This window comes from Alexandromys fortis, unplaced genomic scaffold (genome assembly GCF_014885135.2).
Source record: "Alexandromys fortis isolate MF-2015 unplaced genomic scaffold, M_Fortis_MF-2015_v1.1 scaffold_243, whole genome shotgun sequence".
NCBI classification, from domain to species: domain Eukaryota; kingdom Metazoa; phylum Chordata; class Mammalia; order Rodentia; family Cricetidae; genus Alexandromys; species Alexandromys fortis.
The window spans coordinates 1,605,265-1,625,565 of NW_026068121.1; the positions used below are offsets into that span (position 1 = coordinate 1,605,265).

The following is a 20,301-nucleotide window of genomic DNA, read 5'->3' on the forward strand; positions in this document are numbered from 1 at the left end:
CCTGATGACTCATTGCTAGACCCTCAGATCAACGCAGCTCTCAGCCGTGATGTGAGAATTTTCTCTTTGCATTGGTTGGTGATGAAGAGAATAAGACTGAAGATTTTCATTCCTAAGTGGGACATATATTCTGTACCCCTTCTTTCCAAGGCTCAGGGACCATTGCAGAAAAAGTGGTGGAAAGACTGTAAGAGCCAGAAGTGGTAGATAATGACAAAGACAGTGCGTCCTAGTTAGGGTTCCTATTGCTGCAATGAGAAATCATGGCCAAAGCAAGTCGGGGAGGAGAGGTTTTGTTTGGATTACACTTCCAGATCACAGATCACAGACCATAGACCACAGTTCATCATCAGAGGAAGTCAGGACAGAGACATAAACAGGGCAGGAACCTTGATATTTGCATATTTCCAGAGCCCTGTCATCCTCCTTCCACAAGGGAATATCTATACCTGGAGGAAACAGCAGCACAGACAATGTGAATCACAGCAGCCCGGGAAAGAGAACAGATGGGATGGAGCTGAGCTGCAGGTGAATCAGAGTGTGTGTGTGTGTGTGTGTGTGTGTGTGTGTGTGTGTGTGTGTAGGTGTGTCTGCGCTCCAGGAGACTCAGCAGGTGTGTAGGTGTGTCTGAGCTCCAGAAGAGTCAGCAGGTGTGTGTTTGTGGGATGTATGAGCTCCAGGTGAGTCAGCAGGTGTGTGGAAGTGTGCCTGGCCTCCAAGTGAGTCAGCAGGTGTGTGGTGTATGTGAGCTCCAGGTGAGTCAGCAGGTGTGGCTGTATATTTAAGCACTAGGTGAGTCAGCATGTGTGGGTGTGTGTCTGAGCTTCAGGTGAGTCAGAAGGTATGTGGGGGTGGTGTGTCTGAGCTCCAGGTGAGTCAGCAGGTGTGTGGGTTTGTGTATGAACTCCGGGTGAGTAATTAAGTATGTGTGTGCGTGTCTAAGTTCCAGGTGTGTCAGTAGGTGTTTGGGAGTGTGTCTGAGCTCCAGGTGAGTCAGCAGGTATATGTGGGGTGTGTCTGAGCTCCAGGTGAGATGGTAGGTTTGTGTGGGTGCTGTAACTGAGCTCCAGGTGAATCAACAGGTTTGTGGATGTTTTATGGCTCCAGGTGTGTCATCAAGTGTGTGGGTGTGTGTCTAAGCTCCAGGGACTCATCATGTTTGTGAGCTTGTGTATGGCTCTAGGTGAGTCATCAAGTGTGTGGGTGTGTGTCTAAGCTCCAGGGACTCATCAGGTTTGTGAGCTTGTGTATGGCTCTAGGTGAGTCATCAAGTGTGTGGGTGTGTGTCTGAGATCCAGGTGAGACAGTAGGTGTGTGGATGGTGTATCTGAGCTCCAGGTGAGTCATCGTGTGTGTGTGTGGGTGTCTGAGTTCCAGGTGAATCAGCAGGTGTGTGTGTGTGTCTGAGCTCCAGGTGAATCAGCAGGTGTGTGTGTGTGTGTGTGAGCTGCAGGTGAGTCAGCAGGTGTCGGGGGTCACAGGTACCTCTAGAAACAGCAGAGTGGATCAGAAGATAACTGTTGATAAAATGCTTGCTGTGTAGGTGTGAGGACTAGATGTCTGTCCTCAGAGCCCACGAAATTCCAGTACAGAGAGACATAGCCTAGCTGGTCAGTGAGCACGGGTAAAAGGGAGAGACCCTGTCTCATAAAGCAAGGTACACACACCTGGAGAAAAGGCTCAGTGGTTAAGAGCTCTTACAGAGGACCCAGGCTCATTCCCAGCATCTGTATTTTGCAGCTCATAACCACCAGGTGCAGGATATCTAAGGCCTCTTCTGGTCTCGGTGGGTACTGCACACACACACACACACACACACACACACACACACACTTTAACAATTTCTGGGGATGGATTGGTGGCTCTGCAGTAAAAACACCTGCAGAGGACCTGGGTTTAGTTAGCACCCCCACACCCTCATCAGGCAGCTGACAGTTACCTGTAGCTTTAGCTCCCTTTCCTGGCCTCCGAGGGCACCTGCAGTCATGTGACTCAGAAAAACTCATGCAGACATACATTACATTGATACATATTTTTTAAATATTTATTTATTATGTATACAATACTCTGTCTTGTGTGTATGTCTGCAGGCCAGAAGAGGGCACCAGACCTCATTACAGATGGTTGTGAGCCACCATGTGGTTGCCGGGAATTGAACTCAGAACCTTTGAAAGAGCAGGTAATGCTCTTAACCACTGAGCCATCTCTCCAGCCCCCATTGATACATATTTTGAAAATAAAATAAATAAAAAATGCAAGATGTCAGCGGTGGTGGCCCATGCCTTGAATCCCAGCACTCAGGAGGCAGAAGCAGGCAGAGCTCTGTGAGTTTGAGGCCAAACTGGTCTACTGAGTTAGTTCCAGGACAGAGAAACCCTGCCTTGAGAAACAAACAAACCCTTAAAGAAAAACAAACAAACAAAAAGAGAAACAAAAAGGAAAGAATTTTGGTGTCCACATGTACATGCACACATACATACCTTGCACAGATATATGTTGACACACACACACACACAAACACACCACACCATAACTCCAGACACCGGGAAGAGAGTGAAATATAACTGAAGCTTTATTGGAGGGCTGGGCTGTGGTCAGTTGGGGCAGCCGTAGACCACCATGTACTCTGTGAACGCCCCGAGATTCTCACACTGTTTCTGGTTCTCCTCATCCTGGCATTCTTCAGCCTCGGGCCAGAGCTCCACCCAAGTATCCTTCCCAATGATGTAGCTGGTGCTGGGGAAGGGAGAACAGGTGAGGGCAGGCTCCTGGGGCAGTGGGCGGGGCTAAAGGGTCAGCCACTTGCACAGCACAGCAGCAGGGTGGATACTTACTTGGGCTTCTCTCCCCAGAGGTCAGAGGACAGGCCCCACAGGAGGTACTGCTTCCCGTTCTGCAGCTTCAGGGCTTGCCTACACTTGATGTGGCTGATGAACGTGCGTTCCTGCCCAACCTGCACCTCATCTGAGCCTGTGGAGCAGGGATGGGGAGGCTGAGCTCACGCAGAGGGAGTGGGGATGGGGAGGTGGGAGGACAGGGGCCTAGCTACCTGACTTGATGATCTGCTCGATGGTCATGATGTACTCATCGAAGTCATTAGACAGCTTCGTAGCAACTAGCCTGGTCCTGTACACTGTAGGGGGCGGGGCAGTGATGGACATGAGCTGGGTTGGCCAGTGGACTCTCACCAGCACATGCACCTGACCATGTGACTCCCCCACCAAAAGCAGAGACAGGCTAAGTCAGAGCCACCAACACCTCAGCCTGTCCCCTCCCAGGAATGCACACAACTGGGCCATCCCACAGCTACACTCAGACACACTCATGTATTCCGCCATAGCTACCTGGGAATAGTTAGAGCTGCCCACAGGCACAGCCATCCAATGGTGAAGTCTCATGTGACTGAGGCTACGGGCAACCCCAGGCCACAGAACCACGTGCACATTCATAGAAACCCATACCATGGACACGATCAGAGTCTTTGGCAAGTAGTCACGCACACAGAGGCGACTATTCTCAGCACAGCCATCCCCAATGACAGTATCATGCGACCATGGTAACCGGCCAGATCACACCACACACATGATTAGCCAGGTCTAAGGACAGTCATGTTCATGATTGCTAAAGTCACCGTTGACCGCTGCAAATATACAGCTACTCAAAGTCACCACAGTCACCAAAACACACGTCCAACTCACACTCATGCATGTGCAATTACAATCACCTCCAGCTACAGGTGCATGCACAGCTGTAGCTACCATGTGTGTGTGTTCGTGTCTATGTGAGTATGTTCACATGTTGTCATGGTATCTGTTATCCACTTGACAGACCTGGAAGAGGGAATCTCAGCTGAGGAACTGTTTCATCATCATGACCTGTGGCTATGTCTGTGGGGGCAATTTCTTCATTGCTAACTAATAAGGAGTGTCCAGCCCACGGTGAGCAATGCCATCCCTCGACAGGTGGGCCTGGGCTGTGTAAGAAAGGTAGCTAAGCAGGCCAGGGGGTAGGGGCATTAGGACACGGCATTCCTCGGTGGGCTCTGCTTCAATTCTTCCCTTGATGACAAACGGTCAAGTATAAAATTAAATAAACCTTTCCCTCCCCAGATGCTTTACGTCATCCTCTGTCACAGAGAGGCCAGTCGGAATACGTGTACACGGTCATGTGTGTGGGGCAGGTGCATGTGTGTGTGTGTGGAGGTCAGAGACCACCTTTGTCCTTTTCTGTTTTGCGTGTCTGTGTGTGTGAGTGCAGCACTTGCAGAAGCCAGAAGAGGGTGCTGGATCTCCTGGAGCTAAAGTTCCAGGCATCTGATGTGGAGTGCTCAAACGCACAGAGCCAGCTCTCCAGTCAGCCTTGCTCCTTGTGGTTTTTTTGAGACAGGATCTTACTGAGACCTTGAACTCACTGATATGGCTAGGTTGGCCCTGAGAACCTCCTGGCTCTTCCTCCTTGAGGAAGCTTGAGGGTGCTCAAGTTAGCGACAGGTGCCACCATGCTGAGTTTTTTAGCTAGGTGCTGGGGATCAAACCTCAAGCTTGGGTATCCAGAGCCACACTGACTGAGCTGTCCCCATCCACAGTCCCACTCAGCTATGGCTATGGACTACAGCCTCACCCCACCCGTGGTCACACCCACCTTCTCTCACCACAGATTCCCTACTGTTTAGCTACAGTCTTGTCACTGAAACTTCAGGTTCTGGAGGAAGGGCCCTTGAGACTCGGGAAATAAGTGAGACTTACAAGGCCCACAGGCCTCTTCCAGAGCCTATAAAAGTCATTCACCCTCCTGCAAGGAACTCCTCATTCCAGCTCTCATGAGGAACCCCAGCAACTCACTGGTTCAGCAGGCTGGACCTGGGTGGTCTGTGCTCTATCTGGGGTGAATGTCTCCCCAGGGAACATCACACAACACGGCCAACGGCCCTTCCCTACACATCTACACATGTTCCAAACAGAACAGTGACACACAGCCACACACACCACGGCTCTTCCCTGCTGGTCACACACCATCACGCCACCTGTCGCTCACTTTGCAAGGTCTGACTAACCCACTAGAAGCCACACTCACCATAGTCCACTCCAGGTTCGCAAGCCTTTTCCCGCCTTTCGTCCAGGCTGACCTCCTCCTGTGCCTGATGCATGAAGCAGTTCTCTGCGGGGTGGGGGGTGACATAGGCTCTTGAGTCCCTCTGCCCCTCCAGGACCCACTGTCTGTGTTGGGGCTGGACCCAGAGGGGACACCTATCCCACTCCATATCCCCTGGATGAGGCTTTCAGGCCATTCCCCACCCATGGGAGTGGAGAGTCTGTGTGGCTGTGTCCTGCCCGGATCCACCCTTCACACCCTCCAGGTGCCCACCCCCTGGTGCCCACCTCCTGGTGCCCACCTTCATGGTACCCACACTCATAGTGCCCATGTCCCAGGTGCCCACCCTTTTGGTGTCCACCCTCCTGGTTCCCCCCCTCCTGGTACCCACCCTCCTGTTGTCCACACTCCTGGTGCCCATCTTCCCGGTGCCCACCCTCCTGTGCACTCCTTCCTGGTGCCCACCCTCCAGATGCCCACCTTCCAGGCGCCCACCCTCCAGGCGCCCACCCTCCTGGTGCCCACCCTCAGCACAGCGGCACATTTCATTGTGGCAGAGCTTGCTCAGCATTCCATCCTCCTTATCCATATGGTAAAACCGGGTGCAGGATTCCTCTGTGGAGAGAGGTGAGAAGTAAGAGGGCCAGGGACTACACCTCGGGGACCATTCCTACTAGGAAATGCCCAATGTTTGAGTTCCCTTAGCCCTGAGATGCTGGGTCCCCCACTCAGACCCCTGTGACATTCAGACCCCAGGTCTTTGATCTTTCACCCTTTAGACGCTATTGTCTTGAGACTCCATCTAGAGCCCTGAGATGTTCAGATGTCAAAACTCTAGGTCCCTGGGATTCTCAGGCCCCCCAACCTCCAGATCCCTGTGACCCTCAGACCTCCAACCTCTAGGTCTCTGGGACCCTCAAACCCCAACCCTCATATCCTTGGACTCCGAGTCTCCCAATTCTTCTTTTCCTAGGACCCAAAGAACCTCAGCCCATGGATCCCCAGGACCCCCAATGTTTTGATCATTGGTGCTGCCAGATCTGATGCTCAGATCTCCAGGTGCCTTGAACACCCAGAACAACCAATATCCAGTCCTCGCTGGCTGCTCACCCAGGTTGTAATAGGAGTAGACCTTGACCGACCCGGGCTGGATGAGTCCCACATTGAAGTATTGGTGAACATTGAAGGATAGACATTCTTCTTCAGAGTGTGAGATCTGAGGGGAAGAATGGAGCTGGTCAGTGAGTGTCACAGAGGGAGCCCTTGGAACCACCATGAAGAGTTGTGGGAACAAGCATATTCTAGAATAGTGGTTTCCAACCTGTGGGTTGTAACCCCTTTGGGGGTTGAATGACCCTTTCACAGGGGTCACCTGAGACCATCGGAAAGTACAGATATTTACGTTATGATTCATAACACTAGTAAATTTCAGTCATGAAGAAGCAACAAAATAAATCTTATGGTTGGAGGTCGGCACCACACGAGGAGGCACGGTACAGGGTTGTGATGTCAGGAAGGTTGAGAAGCCCTGCTCTAGAAGGTGTGGGAAGAATCAGCATCAGTGAATGTTTGCAGCCTCACTCAGAGTTGGAGGTATCAGGTGACAGAGCTCCGGCCAGCTGGTCACTGTCCCCTGCTGTTGTTTGAATATGACTTCTCTTCATTCATACCGCAGCCACAATGTAATGGCATACATTAGACCCAAACTTTAGGGGAGATAACTGGGTCATAGGGGATTAATGCCTGTCTGGGAGGAGCTGGCTTTGTCACTGTGATGTAGGTCATTATAAAAACGAGTGGGCTTCCTGGACTTCTCTCGCCCTGCCTGCAGTGTGCGACTTTATCCTTGCGCTCTCTCTGGCCATCATGCCCAGATGCTTTTGTTAGAGGCTAATTAGTTGGGATCAATCAGTCTCTGGCCGTTCTTATCCAAAACCTTGAGCTAAGTCACACTACCTCAGGTGTTTTGAGAACAACGTGAAGGGTGCTGTGACAGTACTCATGAAACATCACAGATAGCCAGGTATGGTGACAACACCTCTACCACTCCTGTGGTCAGGTAGACGAGGCAGGAGGAACTGTGAGTTTGGGGACAGTTCAGGCCACATGGACAGACCCTGCATTCACTATCAAACTCACTCAAAGTTCACTTGTCTTAGGTTATTATTACAAACGCGAAGATCCTAAGGATGACAGACCCCAATGTGGAAGGAGTCTGGTCCCTGCATATGGAGCAGCATTCTGTCTCTTGTCACTTACCCACACCAATTAGACTATGGGGGAGACTGGCGACCGTCTTAGACAGGTCACCTTATTTTACAAACTCTCTGACCACCTCACAGCACAGATCTTGTATTCCCAAGCCTGGGGCTAGCCTGAGCTAACTGTCACAATGGAGGGAGAAACTCAGCTAGGAAGGGGAAGGAAGAGAGGCATGGAAGCCCCCCTGGGGCAACAGTACCTTTTCGAGGTAGATGATGAGGGTGTTCTTGGTGGAGAAGGCTGAGTTCATCTCGTACTTGGAGATGTATCTGTCCACTCCCGTGCTCAGCTGGGGGAGAGCAGAGTTGGTGAAAATCCCTCCTCGTCTCCCTGCAGCCTCTTCCAGATCTCAGACTCTTCTCCTCCACCCCAGCCCCCAGCCTCCCTACCCGTTCCAGGTCGTTTGTGTCTGGAACAAATCCAGTCATCATGGAGATGTCCAGGATGGACATGGTTGCATCCACATCTCCCAGGTACCTGTCCATGGCAGAATAAAAGCTTGTGTGATTTCAGGATGGTGGCAGCATCCAGGGTCAGTGTCTGAATGATGGGTCTCACTCCAGGCTCCTGCTTCCCACCCAGCACTGAAGAAGCGTTTGGTTTGGGAAACACTTGTGTGAGGGCAATGTAAGTAGACACAGACAGGCATCATGGTTCGTGATGCTGTCAAAGGCTGAGGTGGGAGGATTATGGGCTGAGGATAGCCTGGGATACTTAGTGAGTCATCCCAGAACTGGTTTAGCAGTGTGGATGACTGGCAGGATGGTATGGAGTGGTGGAGGGCCGGCGTGGCAGTGTGGAGGGCTGGCTTGGCAACGTGGAAGACCAGTGTGGCAGTCTGAAGGGCTAACCTGCCAATATGGAGGGCCAGTGTGGCAATGTGGAGGGCTGGCCTTGCAGTGTGAAGGGCTGCCGTGGCAGTGTGGAGGGCTTGAGTGGTAATGTGGAGGGCTAGCGTGACAGTGAAGAGGTCGGCGTGGCAAAGAGGAGGGCCAGTGTGGCGGCCTGTTGTGGCAGTGTGGAGGCTGGCGTGATAGTGTAGAGGGCTTGACTGGTAATGTGGAGGCCTGGCATGTCAGTGTGGAGTGCCGGCGTGGCAGTGTGGAGGGACAATGTGGCAGTGTGGAAGGCCAAGGTGGTAGCTTAATCAATTAAAGTGCCTACTGTCCAAACATGAGGACCTGAATGATGTAGGAGTGTCTTCTAGCTATCTATTGTTTTCATTAGTTAATTAATAAAGAAAACTGCTTGGCCTGATAGGTAAAAACATTGGTAGGCGGGGAAGACAGAACAGAATGCTGGGAGGAAGAAGGCAGTGAGGCAGTTGCGATGAAGCTCTGGCCCAAGATGGACATAGGTTAGAATCTTCCCAGTTAGTCACCACCTCGTGGTCCTACACATATTAAGAGAAATGGGTTAACCAAGATTTGAGAATTAGCAAGTAAGAAGCTAGAGCTAATGGGCCAGGCAGTGTTTAAATGAATACAATTTGTGTGTTGTTATTTTGGGTATAAAGCTAGCCATGTGTGATCTGGGCAGGATGAAAAGCAGGCCTCTGCCCACAGCTCCTTCTACAAATGGCACCCAGACGTGGATAACTGAATCCACAGAAAGCCTGAGAAAGCTTGGGAAAGAATAGAGTAAAACATGTCTTCTTGATAGAAGGAATTTCTCGGGTCTACTCTGCTTGCTAGAGGTAAGCCAGCACTCTCATCTAAGAGAGGCTTTCTGACTCAGCTTTAGCTGCAAAACCTTACAGCTCTTTTAAGAGGTCCTACCATGAAACACTTAAACAGTGTTAATGAAAAGCTGAACATAGGCTTTTCGGTTTTCAGCATTAACAGGAAAAAAACTGAGCTGTTTTAAAATGCTGGCTTTCTGGGCCATCCTGCCAAGGCAAACTCTGACTCAGGCAGGCAGTCTGACTGAATGTGGTCTGTGGGCAGAATGCTGCAGCTTGCTTGCTGGCAGGAACCTTGAAATGTCATACAGCTGGTACCTCTGCCGTGAGGCTGTAACGCTAAGGAATGGACTGGATCCAGCAACCAAAGCCACGGTTTTAGTCCTACCGATATTGCTTGGTAAATTAAAGACCCATGTGGTCACAAAAAGATATTCAGTAAAATAAAGATTCAAAGTCGAAGAAAACCTCTAAAGAGTTTACAGTGTGTTAAAAATATATGTAGGCTAAAGGTTAATGTTCTTAAAGTTAACAGAAAAAAAAGAGAGTAGTTGGGTATGGTGGTATACACCTTTAATCCCAATACTTGGGAGGCAGAGGTACATTGACCTCTGTGATTTCAAGGTATGGCAGGATCCACCTTTAATCCCAATGTCTGGGAGGCAGAGACAGACAGATCTCTGTGAGTTCAAGGACAGCCTGGTCTACAGTTATTCGAGGACAAAGATATGCAGAGAACCAGTCTCAAAAAGTATAAGTAAAAACAAAAGAAATACAGATTAAAATAAAGCTGCACAAAGATGGAAAATACACAGAGAAACTTGATACTGTATGCTAGTATGCTCTCTTTGCATTGTTCAAATGCTGAGGAAGGAGCAACAGCTACTAAAAGATATTTATTTATAAATGCTGCTGAAATAAACCAACATAGATATTTTGAAAATACCTTGACTTCAAAATTTGGATCTAAGGTTATGATGCTTTGGAAAAGTTCTTCTTTTGTTTTCACAGAGGATGAGACCCTGTGGATTGCTTCTATCCCAATATGGTATAATAGACCATGCCCTCCTGAAATGTTGCTGTGAAAACCTTCAAAAAATTACTTTACTCAATTGCTGACTGAGATGAATCTAGCACACAGGTTATATCATAAAAGAACTAAATAACAGTGCCCCCATTCAGCACGAAGTAATTTGGAGAGAAAAAACTGTGCCCATATTCCCAAATACTGTTTATAAATGTTCTTTTTACATATAAAGGGGTTACGATATAGATATGAATAATTTACATTGATAAAAATTTTGTTATATGTATATGTATTTCTGCTCTTGATTAAGGTATTGTGATTGTGTAGTTCATTTAAAAATGTAATGTATAATTAGGAAATATAGAATGTTAATGGATAATCATCAATATTAGTCAAGCTTGTAGTCATGTTAGTTGGATTTTCTAGATATATGGAGATATATTTAAGTTAGATAGGCATTCTTCATATGTTTCAAAGTCTGCAGAATATGGTATTTAAAATGTTTTAATAACTTAGGGTTTTTCATGACAATGAGACATGTCTGTTCCTGGCAGCACCAATCTACTTCAAGAGGAAGATGGGCATTGAAGAGCCTCCTTATGGAGTTGGTTAGCCATTTGAGCAAGCAACTGCTCTTGCCTGGACTGTTGTATAAACTGGATACAAAGATTCCACAGAGTAGAGGACTGCTGAACTTGCCTAAAAGTGAGATGATCTTTCAGGGTTCCTGATTCATGAAAGAGTCTGTGAGACATTCTGCAGGACACAGCAGAGAGTGACTGAAATGTCTTTGAAATTTCCTGCTTCATGGAAAAATCTACTGGATACTATGGGCCTGAAAGCAGAAGATGGATGCCCCAATGGTACAAAAGAACTTTGGGTGACTGTCCAGGCAGCAAGATGTCTCTGTCATTTCTAGAGTTGGGAAGTTGCTTACTTGTTTACTTAGGTAATATTGTATCCATTTGGAGTCTTTGATGGAGTTGAAAGATGGATAGTCATAATTTTAGTTTTCCTTAGTTATGATAAAAGATAAAATAGATATAAATATTGTAACTATAATTCTTGCTTTGTAACTGTTTTGTTATATGTAATTTTACTATGTTAAAGTTAAAGCCTTCCTTTTTGTTTAAACAGAAAAAGGGGAAATGATGCAGGACTGTCTTTTATCTATCTGTTGTTTTCATTGGTTAATTAATAAAGAAAACTTCTTGGCCTGATAGATCAGAATATAGGTAGGCGGGGAAGAGAGAACAGAATGCTGGGAGGAAGAAGGCAGTGAGGTAGTCGTGATGAAGCTCTGGCCCAAGGTGAATGTAGGTTATAATTTTCCAGGTAAGCCACCACCTCATGGTGCTACACACATTAACCAAGATGTGAGAATTAGCAAGTAAGAGGCTAGAGCTAATGGGCCAGGCAGTGTTTAAATCAATACAATTTGTATGTTGTTATTTTGGGTGTAAAGCTAGCCGAGTGAGATCCAGGCAGGATGAAAAGCAGGCCTGCCCACAGCTCCTTCTCCCCCATTATCCATGTTAAGAAGAAGAGATCAACTGTGGTAGCTAATACCATTAATCACTGAGCCATCTACCTGGAACACACTTGTAGTTCCAGCCCTGGGGACACAGTCAGGAGGCTCTTAGGCTCACTGCCTGGCCAGCCTTGTATACTTGGCAAATTCCAGGCCAACGAGAATTGCAGGCCAGGGAGATGGTTCAGTGGGTAAAAGTGTTAACCACTACACTTAACCTGAGTTCAATCCCAGGACCCCACAGGGCAAAATGAGAGATCCAACTCCTACAAATTGTCTTCCTACCTCCATGTGTAAGCTGTGGCATGAAAAATGTGTACACACAAACACACACTCACATACATATACACACATGTGCATGCATACACAGACGACACACATACACAAGGCACGCGTGAGCGTGCATGCTCACATGATCACGGAGAGAGGAAACAGGCCAACAGAGATGGTCACAAATAAGAAAAGTGAAAACTGCCCCAGCAGTGAAGTCTGAATGTGATGCCAACAGCGCTAGGCAGGAGGGACGATGGAGGGAATGGTCTTGTGAGAGATGTGTGCTGTGCCCGGGGGATGGCAAGCTTGCCAGCGCGAATGAAGAAGTGAACAGAGGGGAAGGAGATGGACTGAGGATGCCACTCATGGCTACAGTGCTTGCGGCATGCCCAAAGCAGGGGCTCTGGCCTACCATGAAGACGAAGTCTTTCTAGAGGGAAAGGTAACCAGGATGAACCCCGGGGACCCAGATCCTCACCTGGTGCAGATGCTAAGGGTCATGGTTCTCTTGGCATCTGCAGGCTTCTTGGCTACAAACAGAAGCAGAAGCATATGCGGTATCTTTGGGTCCTGGTTCAGGAGGAGGGCAGGGATGGGACAGGACTGGGGTTGGAAGGTGACAGGGGGGTCATTCCTCTTACCTGTGTCAGGGGCTGGTTCTATAGCGACCCTGAGGTCGAACTTCTTGCAGGCAGCGTTGCCTTTGGCTTTGGCATGATACACTGTGACTACCTGGGGGGATGAGCGCAGGATCCCATGAGACCACTGAATGGCTGAGGACAGGGAGAGGGGGCAGGAGAAAAGATGGGCCCAGCAGGTGTGGGTCCCCTTCCTTACCGACAATGTGCCTTCGCCTTTTCCTTTGGCTGTCAAAGAGAAGGCCTCATTTTGCTTGGTCTGCACAGGGTTGGGGGAGAGAAGAGAGGAACTTAACAGTCAGCTTCAGGACCAGGACGATGGCCCAGTAGGCAAGGTGCTTGTCTGATAAACGTGAGAACCTAGGTTTGATCCCAAGAATCCATGTAAAACAAACTGGTCATGGGCTTGAGATCCCAGTACTGGGGAGGCAGAGACAGGGGGATCTTTGGGGCCTGCTGGCCACCTAGTCAAGTCTATTTGGTAAACTTTAGCCCAGTTAGAGACTTAGCTCAACAAGTAATATGGACAGCACCTAAGGAATGGCATGTAAGGTTGTCCTCCGCCCCCACCACACCAATGTACCCACACCTGTACACAGACATGCATACACGTGAGCGCATATGGCTCCCGCAAGGCATCTGACCTCTCTCCTGCAGCCCTGGATGGTACAGAAGGAGGACGCGAGGGAGGGAGGGGTAAGACCATACCTCCTCTGATCGTAGGAGGCTGCCAGTTTCCCAGAGCAGGCGGAACATGGTTGGGGCGCTGCGGCTGGGAAGGTGGAAGGACACATCCATGTTCAACTCCTTGTGGTCAGGGACGTCTGTTTGGTATTGGGCCAAGGCTTGGAATACCATGAAGGTGGCCTAGAGCCGTGCGAAGGAAAGATGGTTAGCTTTGCATTCTCATTGGTGGTTAGGAAGTGCTGGGGAGAGATGATCATGTAAGGGTCAGAATTATGGCATCAGCACCACACACAGAAGCTGCCGGAAACTGCAAAGATAAAGCTGGAAAGGGGTGGATGTCCCAGAGCTCCTTGTGAGAGAAACTTGGGCCAGGGATGGTTATCAGTCAGCCTATGGCCTAGAACCCATCAAAGCGTGAAGGGACTAGCAGAGATCAGTAGAAACTCAGGTCAGGTATGATTATCAGTCAGCCTGTGGCCTAGGAACCATCTGACAGTGAAGGAAGAAGCGGAGGTCACTAGAAACTCAGGTCAGGGATGGTCACTGGGCACCGAAAGACTGTCTAGAATTGACAGTTGAGCAAGGTTTTGTTCAGATACTGCTGATGCTGAAAACACGCCAGTATCTACCAGGACATATACATGCCTCCCTTTCCTTCCCAGCAACCTGGACTGAGCTGTAGCCGAGGGGTGCCAAAGAAACAGGCTTCCCTGCCACCTCACAGGTGGCAATTCAAGTGTAAGACTGAAGGTCTAGAACCTCAAAACTCTTCAAAAGGGAGGACTCTAGGGCTTAGTGAGCCAGGAATTAGTCTAGAACCATCTCATGAGAAAGACAATAGACCCGGAGTGTGCGGGCACCAAGCTCTGAAGTGATATGGAGGATGGAACACCGAAAAGTGACTGGTAGCCCAAAGAAAGATCAAGCCAGAGCCGGAGCATGCCCTAAAGTGCCAAAACCATCATCTGGAAGGTTCTAGAGAAAGATGCATTGGGCATGCCCTCGTGGAGGTGAGAACAGAAATAGAATACACCAACGACAAAACGTGAAAGGTGGGTAGTATTGGGATCTTGGTCTAGAACTCATTGATAGGTGAATGTGACATTTGAGAATCCAGTGGAACAAAGAATGTGATCTAGAACCCCCACACACACACAAGAGAGGGGGGGCATTGGAAGTCTCCAGGAATGAAGGAAGGATGCAATCTAGAACAGTCCAGTGATAAGGTGACATTAGGATTATAGTGAACCCATGAGCATGATCTAGAGCCCACACAAGACAAAGGGAGACACTGGGAGCCTGGTCAAATTGAGACCATGTTCTAGAATCTTCCAGTGATGGGAGGCGCATCAAGAGACTGATAAAACTAGGAACATGACATAGACTTTCCAGGTAGGGTGCGGTTGGGGGGGGAGCCTAGGAACATGATCAAGAACATTTTGATGAGAACGGGGAACACTGAGAACCTAGTCTAATGAAGAATATAAATCTAGAACCCTCCAGTGAGCAAGGGTGCCATTGGGAGCCTGGGAAACAAGGTACCAGATCCAGTTTCTCCGTCTCCTGCACTGCTCAGACGGAGGAGCTACATGCCTGGTTCTTGGTGTCTCCTCCAGGAGACCTGGGAAGCAAACGTTGAAACTGGAGCCCACTTGCCTGCGGAGAGCACACTTGCCTGTGTGGAGCCGTAGCCGCCCCCGTAATATCTTTGCTCATTGAGCCAGCGGACCACAGGAGGCACAGAGTCGAAGTCTTTCAGCAGCAGCAGGGCCAGGAGGGCATAGGACGTGGCCTCCACATTGTAGAGCTGCTGGCCAGGCTCTTCCCAGCGGTTCCGATCTGTACAGGAAACACCCCGGCCTCTCATCCACTGTGTACCTGAGAGTGACTTGGGATCTGGTCTACCCCATGTCCGGGTGGCCATGTTTATGTCCAGCTCTCTTGTACTCAGTGTGGACTGTCAGTCTGAGTGACCTGGGAGACAATCCCCTGGTGTGGAAGAACCCATCGTGACCTCTCCCTGGGGTGGGTACCAGAATGTGTAAGATGGAGGAATGAACCCAGCACCTCTCTGCTTTCTGATTAGCTCTCACTGCCTTGATTTCCCAGCTATGATGGATTCCACCTGTGAGCTGAAATGAAGCCTTCCTCCCTTGGGTTGCTTTCACTGGGGCACTTTATAACAGAAACAGGAAAAGAACTCAAGAGCATCCCCAGTCCAGCAGCCCCCGCCTCTCCTTCTGTCGCCCTTCAGGATGTGGACACCTAGGGTGTGGTTGAATGAAAGACGCCCCAGGACACTTGTGTGATTTACGTTGAAGAGGCAACAGACTTGAGAGTGGTCCAGTGCAGTCAGTGTGGGGTCGTCCACCCCTCCTCTCAGCTAAGAACCATGCGTCCTGGCTCACTGTGTGTCCAGGATATTCCCCTTGAGGTGACCCTCACCCCCAACCACACAACCCTTCCCGTTGAGGCTATTCCTCACCTTTGGCTGTGTTCAGGAACTTGCTGAGGTAAGGCTCCTCCAGTTTCCCCATCAGGGCCAGGGCATACCCAGCGATGGCCACTGTGTATGGTCTCTGCAGGTTCAGGTAACTGGCTTCGATGTACTCCCCTGCCTTGTTGATGCTCCCGGGGAGGCTCTGTGAGACACAACAGTTGGGATCTCACAAACATGACTTCTGGGCCACCAGGATAGCATCTGCCCTGTGGGGCTCCCCTGTATTTGGTGGTAGGACTCCCCTGACTTTAAGAGTCCTTTAGTCTTTGGGGCCACTAGTGTGGTGCCCTCTGCTGAACCCTTTTATGCGCCTGGAGAAGTCTGTACAATAGGGGTGTGCAAAAGGGAGTGTGACTCTGGGTTCTTGGGTGGATGAGCCCTGCCTCATAACAACGGTGAATTATGGTCATGTAAATACTCCCCAGAGGTTGTCACTAAACAAAATGATGTCATAAAATGTCCCACATTGGCACATAGTAGAAAGCAGATCCAGCACACCAGCTGGAGCTTCCTCCATCTTCCTGGTCACCATGTCGCGTTAGGAGGGGTTTGCCATTTGCACATTCACTGAACTTGGATGAGTGGGTAGCTGTTCACGCTGAGTTGAAACACTCCCTCCGAGAGGGTGGCAGTGGTTCATAAAACTCAGAAAGACAGCAAGAGACTTAGAGGCTTAGAAGGCCCCAAACTCGGGACTCTCGTGGGAGCTGAGAGATGGAGAAAGCCCCTCCTGGCTATAAAGGCACAAGCCACCGCTGGGGGGGTCTCTAGGGTAGACCCGCCCACAGGCTGCACAGGGATCTCTAGCTGTGCAGCTTTTGTGACTCATTGTCCACGGTGGTGTGGGCCTTTTGGCAATTCAGCTGCCCTTGCGTCCCCATGCTCCCATAGGTGACCCCAATAAACTTGATGCAATGTTCATCAAGCTGAACTTGGTAAAATCATTTTTTTGGTTTGGTACTGATCGCTATCTAGGATGACAGACATTTCTTTGTGTCTCCCCAGGAAAAGTCATATACTTTTTTAGAGGTTTTTGTGAAAACGTCTGAGATCACAGCGATACACACCAGGTGTCATGGTTTATCGTAAGACCATTTTTCGTAAGTAGAGAGGGCCAAACCTCCCAGCTCAAGGCAACAACCTCTCCCCTCATTAGCGTCAACTGTCAGCCTGATATAACCCGGGGTATGAGAGGGGATCCCTAGTTGGCGAACTGCCTAGATCAGCGGGACCTTGGTCGTCTGTGGGGATTCTCTTCAGTGTTAGTAGATGTGGAAAGGCCGCTGTGGGCAGCACCATTCCTAGGCAGGTGGTCCTGAGCTGTCCAAGAAGGTCTAAGCCTGCCAGCGAAGCAGCCAGCAGCACCATTGCTTTGGCTGTGAGTGAGCTGAGGTCATTGGTCTGAGGTAATGGAACAGCAAACATGCCTGCCCTTGACTCCCTGCCTCAACTTCCCCCCAGGGATGTCCATGACATGGAGCTTTAATCTGAAATAAACCCTTCTCTCCCTCAGTTGCTTTTGGTCTTAGTGTTTGATCACGGCAGTAGAGAAAAAACGAGAACACCCCTCCCCACAGTTTGGGTGGCTGACAGGACACTCACGTTGATCTGCCCCTCACAGATTTCTCGGGCTTCCTGCAGTGCTATGAGGACGAAGGCTGTGAGGGACACATCGGCCTCCTTGGTGTTCCGGAGTCCACCCTGTGATGAGGAGCAGAAGAGAATCTTTATGCGTCTTTACCTGGATGTCAAGGACCCTGAAGACTTGGGGAGTCTGGGCTCAGCCAACCCGCTAGTGGGAATCAATTGAATTGTTTGTTCATTCTGTGTCACTGGGGTCCCCCTGGACTGCTGTCCCTGGTGTAGTAGGGTGTAATGGTTGAGGAAAAGCACACATGGCTAGCCTTCACAGGGCTTCTTGCCCAACAGGATGGGCATGAGCTGGTCAGCTACTCCACAGACAGACAAATGCTCCTTGATCTACGGTGGAGATCCCCCGACAGCTCTACAGAAAATGTGGACTATCAGCAGTCAAAACACTTACTAGGACCTGGGGAGATGGCTCAAGCCTCAAGCCTGGGTTTGATGTCTCAGAACTCACATTTTAAAACATTAAATATCTGGGCGTGGAGGCATGTGCTTGTGACCCCGGTATTGGACAGGCAGAGATGGCCAAATCTCTGGGGCTCAGGGACCAGCCAGCTTAGCCTACTTGGTGAGCCATGGGACCGGGAGATACCCTCTCAAAAAAGGAAAAGAAAGGGCTATAGAGATGGCTCAGAGGTTAAGGGCATTGCCTGCTCTTCCAAAGGTCCTGAGTTCAATTCCTGGCAACCACATGGTGGCTCACAACCATCTGTAATGGGGTCTGGTGCCTTCTTCTGGCCTGCACGCATACAGACTAACAGAATATTGTATACAAAATAAATAAATATTTAAAAAGAAAAAGAAAAAGGTGAGTGCCCCTGGAGGACTCTCTGGTCTCCACCAAGCACGATACCATGCATGTCCCTCCTGTGGCTGGATCTGTCAGTCGCTGGATTCTTGCAATACTTTAGTGTTTTACAAATTTATTAACCAGGCTCCCACCTCCACCAAGTGAACAGGCAGATGGAGCAGTGTTCTCTCCTCTCCCTCCTGGCACCCTCTACCTATCTCTGTCTGAAATCCCCCTGCCTCTTACAATCATTTCTTGGTGAATCACGGGTCCGTCCTCCTGAAAGACTCCATCCGGCTTCTGTTTCTCCAGAATCAACCATTTAACAGCCCCACACAGGACCTGAGAGTCGATGGCAATGAGGTTGGCAGCCAGAGAGAACACCTTGACCACGTAGGCTGTGAGCCTGGGGGTGGGGAACACCACGTATGAACCAATCGACTTTGAGAGACAGAGAATGACATCTTCACTCACCAATGAACAGAGAGGGGCGCTGCCCGATTCACTGAATTTGGGTGGCTCAAAGAGCATGAAGCCTGTTGCTTAAAGGAGTCTAAGGCTCATTCGGTTCCCCACCCTTGGCTGTAGACAGATAAGGGCCAAACCACTCTTGGTAGAGATTCAGGCCTTGCTCAGGTGGCTATCGAGGCAGAGAAGGTCAAACTGAGCATCTGTACTTACCAGGTGCTGGGTGCCCGGTCCCTGAAGGCAGCATAGGCAAAATTGGGCTGTTTGAAGACCAGTTGCTGGGTGTACCCTGTGGAGAGTAGACAGGGTCACTAAAGGAAGGGGTGGGTTGAGCCTGGCCTGACTAAGGTGGGCAGTGGGTGCCCCAAGGGCAGGACTTGGGTGCAACCTACGTGAGGTGGGATGATGGTTCAAAGAGGGTAGGATCAGGATCCTGGGAAGGGAGTGGGTTTTAAAGGAAGGCTTGAAGTGGAAAGCTGAGCTGGGAATGGGGGGTGGGCCTCCCTGAGGAGAAGTGCTATGAGGGGCGGGACAGGCTTGAGGAGAGGGAAGCACGCTCAAGTAGGGCGTGGATTCTGGAAAGATGATTCAGTGTGGGTCTAGGGATCAGACGTGAGGGAAATCATCTCTGAAGGACATTTGGGAGGTGGGGGGGGGATACGGAGGGTTTGGAGCAGAGGCGGGGCCTCTGGGCAGAGGGGGCGGGGCTTCATGAGGGGCGGAGCTCCATGAGGGGCGGAGCTCCTGGGGCCAGGGGGAACTTGGGAAGAGAAGCTGGTTTGCTGTTTTCCATCACAGGCCCCACCTTTCTTGATGAGCTCCAGAGACTCCTGCCTCTTCTCCAGGCCGAACTTCTCCCACTGTTCTGTCTGGTCTAGGTAGTGCACGGCAATGACTGTGGGTGTCATGCCGATCATGTTCTGTTCCCCGCAGCCCGAGGGGGTCACGATCAGGTGTTTCAGCCGCTCTGCATCCACGGCGTCCTCGACCATCTGAGCCACTGGGGTCCCTGGAGCAGAGTGTGGAGGAAAAGGCCTGTCAGGCCTGTCTCTGACCAGAGGAAGCCTAGGACTTGGGGACTGCAGAAGGATTTAAATCCTGTGTGGATTTAGGGGGAGGTTGTGCCTCCTCTTGGACATTTAATTTCACCTTTAGTCAAGATAATGGCAGCAGCCAGCCAGCTCTGGCTTAGAGTTCCTTGCTGTTGTCTGTTGGAGAGCTTCATAGAGCATCTCATTTAATCCCCAAATCACTTTGGAGTTGGCTACTGTCTCTTATGGTGGCTTGTTGGAGGGGCACGACACCCCCTTCTCGTTCTTCCTGGATCCAGGTAAGAGGAGCAGAACCTCTGTACTTGGAGGGCGTGGCTTCTCATTTAATTATCTTTCCCAGCATGTGCTATTTGCAGAACTAACTTCTGCAGGAGGCTCCTGTGTGCAGACACAAGCCACACTGTTCCCGATAAAGTGGGGATTGGAACTGCTATGGCCAAACCCTCCCAGCAAACAGGCAGAGAGTATCTGTGGTGTCTGAATGAGAATGGCCCCCAGCACCTCCTCCTACATCTGAATGCTTGGTGCCCAGTTAGTAGAACTGTCTGGGAAGGATTAGGAGGTGTGGCTTGCTGGAGGAGGTGTGCCACTGGGGTGGACTTGGAGGGTGCAAAAGCCCACAGCAGGCCCAGCCTCGCTCCTTCTCCGTCTGCC

At 50.1% G+C, this 20,301-nt stretch overlaps 1 protein-coding gene across 2 annotated transcripts in view; it reads right to left on the reverse strand.

Moving 5' to 3' along the window:
- Window positions 1–2,549: 2,549 nt before the first annotated feature.
- C3 (complement C3) overlaps window positions 2,550–20,301 on the reverse strand; it is a 29,907-nt gene continuing 12,155 nt past the window's right edge. The window contains exons 24-41 of one of the 2 annotated variants that reach the window (XM_050125337.1): window positions 19,401–19,604; window positions 18,809–18,884; window positions 18,374–18,533; window positions 17,293–17,391; window positions 15,676–15,832; window positions 14,866–15,029; window positions 13,212–13,370; window positions 12,703–12,762; window positions 12,507–12,597; window positions 12,344–12,395; window positions 7,743–7,830; window positions 7,553–7,642; window positions 6,202–6,307; window positions 5,617–5,706; window positions 5,074–5,157; window positions 3,050–3,133; window positions 2,835–2,970; window positions 2,550–2,736 (exon numbers count right to left, since the gene is read on the reverse strand). In XM_050125337.1, coding sequence (XP_049981294.1) covers window positions 2,595–2,736; window positions 2,835–2,970; window positions 3,050–3,133; window positions 5,074–5,157; window positions 5,617–5,706; window positions 6,202–6,307; window positions 7,553–7,642; window positions 7,743–7,830; window positions 12,344–12,395; window positions 12,507–12,597; window positions 12,703–12,762; window positions 13,212–13,370; window positions 14,866–15,029; window positions 15,676–15,832; window positions 17,293–17,391; window positions 18,374–18,533; window positions 18,809–18,884; window positions 19,401–19,604 — 2,042 coding nt within the window. In that variant the 3' untranslated portion in view covers window positions 2,550–2,594. Of the gene's footprint in view, window positions 2,737–2,834; window positions 2,971–3,049; window positions 3,134–5,073; window positions 5,542–5,571; window positions 5,707–6,201; window positions 6,308–7,552; window positions 7,643–7,742; window positions 7,831–12,343; window positions 12,396–12,506; window positions 12,598–12,702; window positions 12,763–13,211; window positions 13,371–14,865; window positions 15,030–15,675; window positions 15,833–17,292; window positions 17,392–18,373; window positions 18,534–18,808; window positions 18,885–19,400; window positions 19,605–20,301 lie in introns of those variants that run through there. The other variant, XM_050125338.1, reaches the window with a different exon arrangement.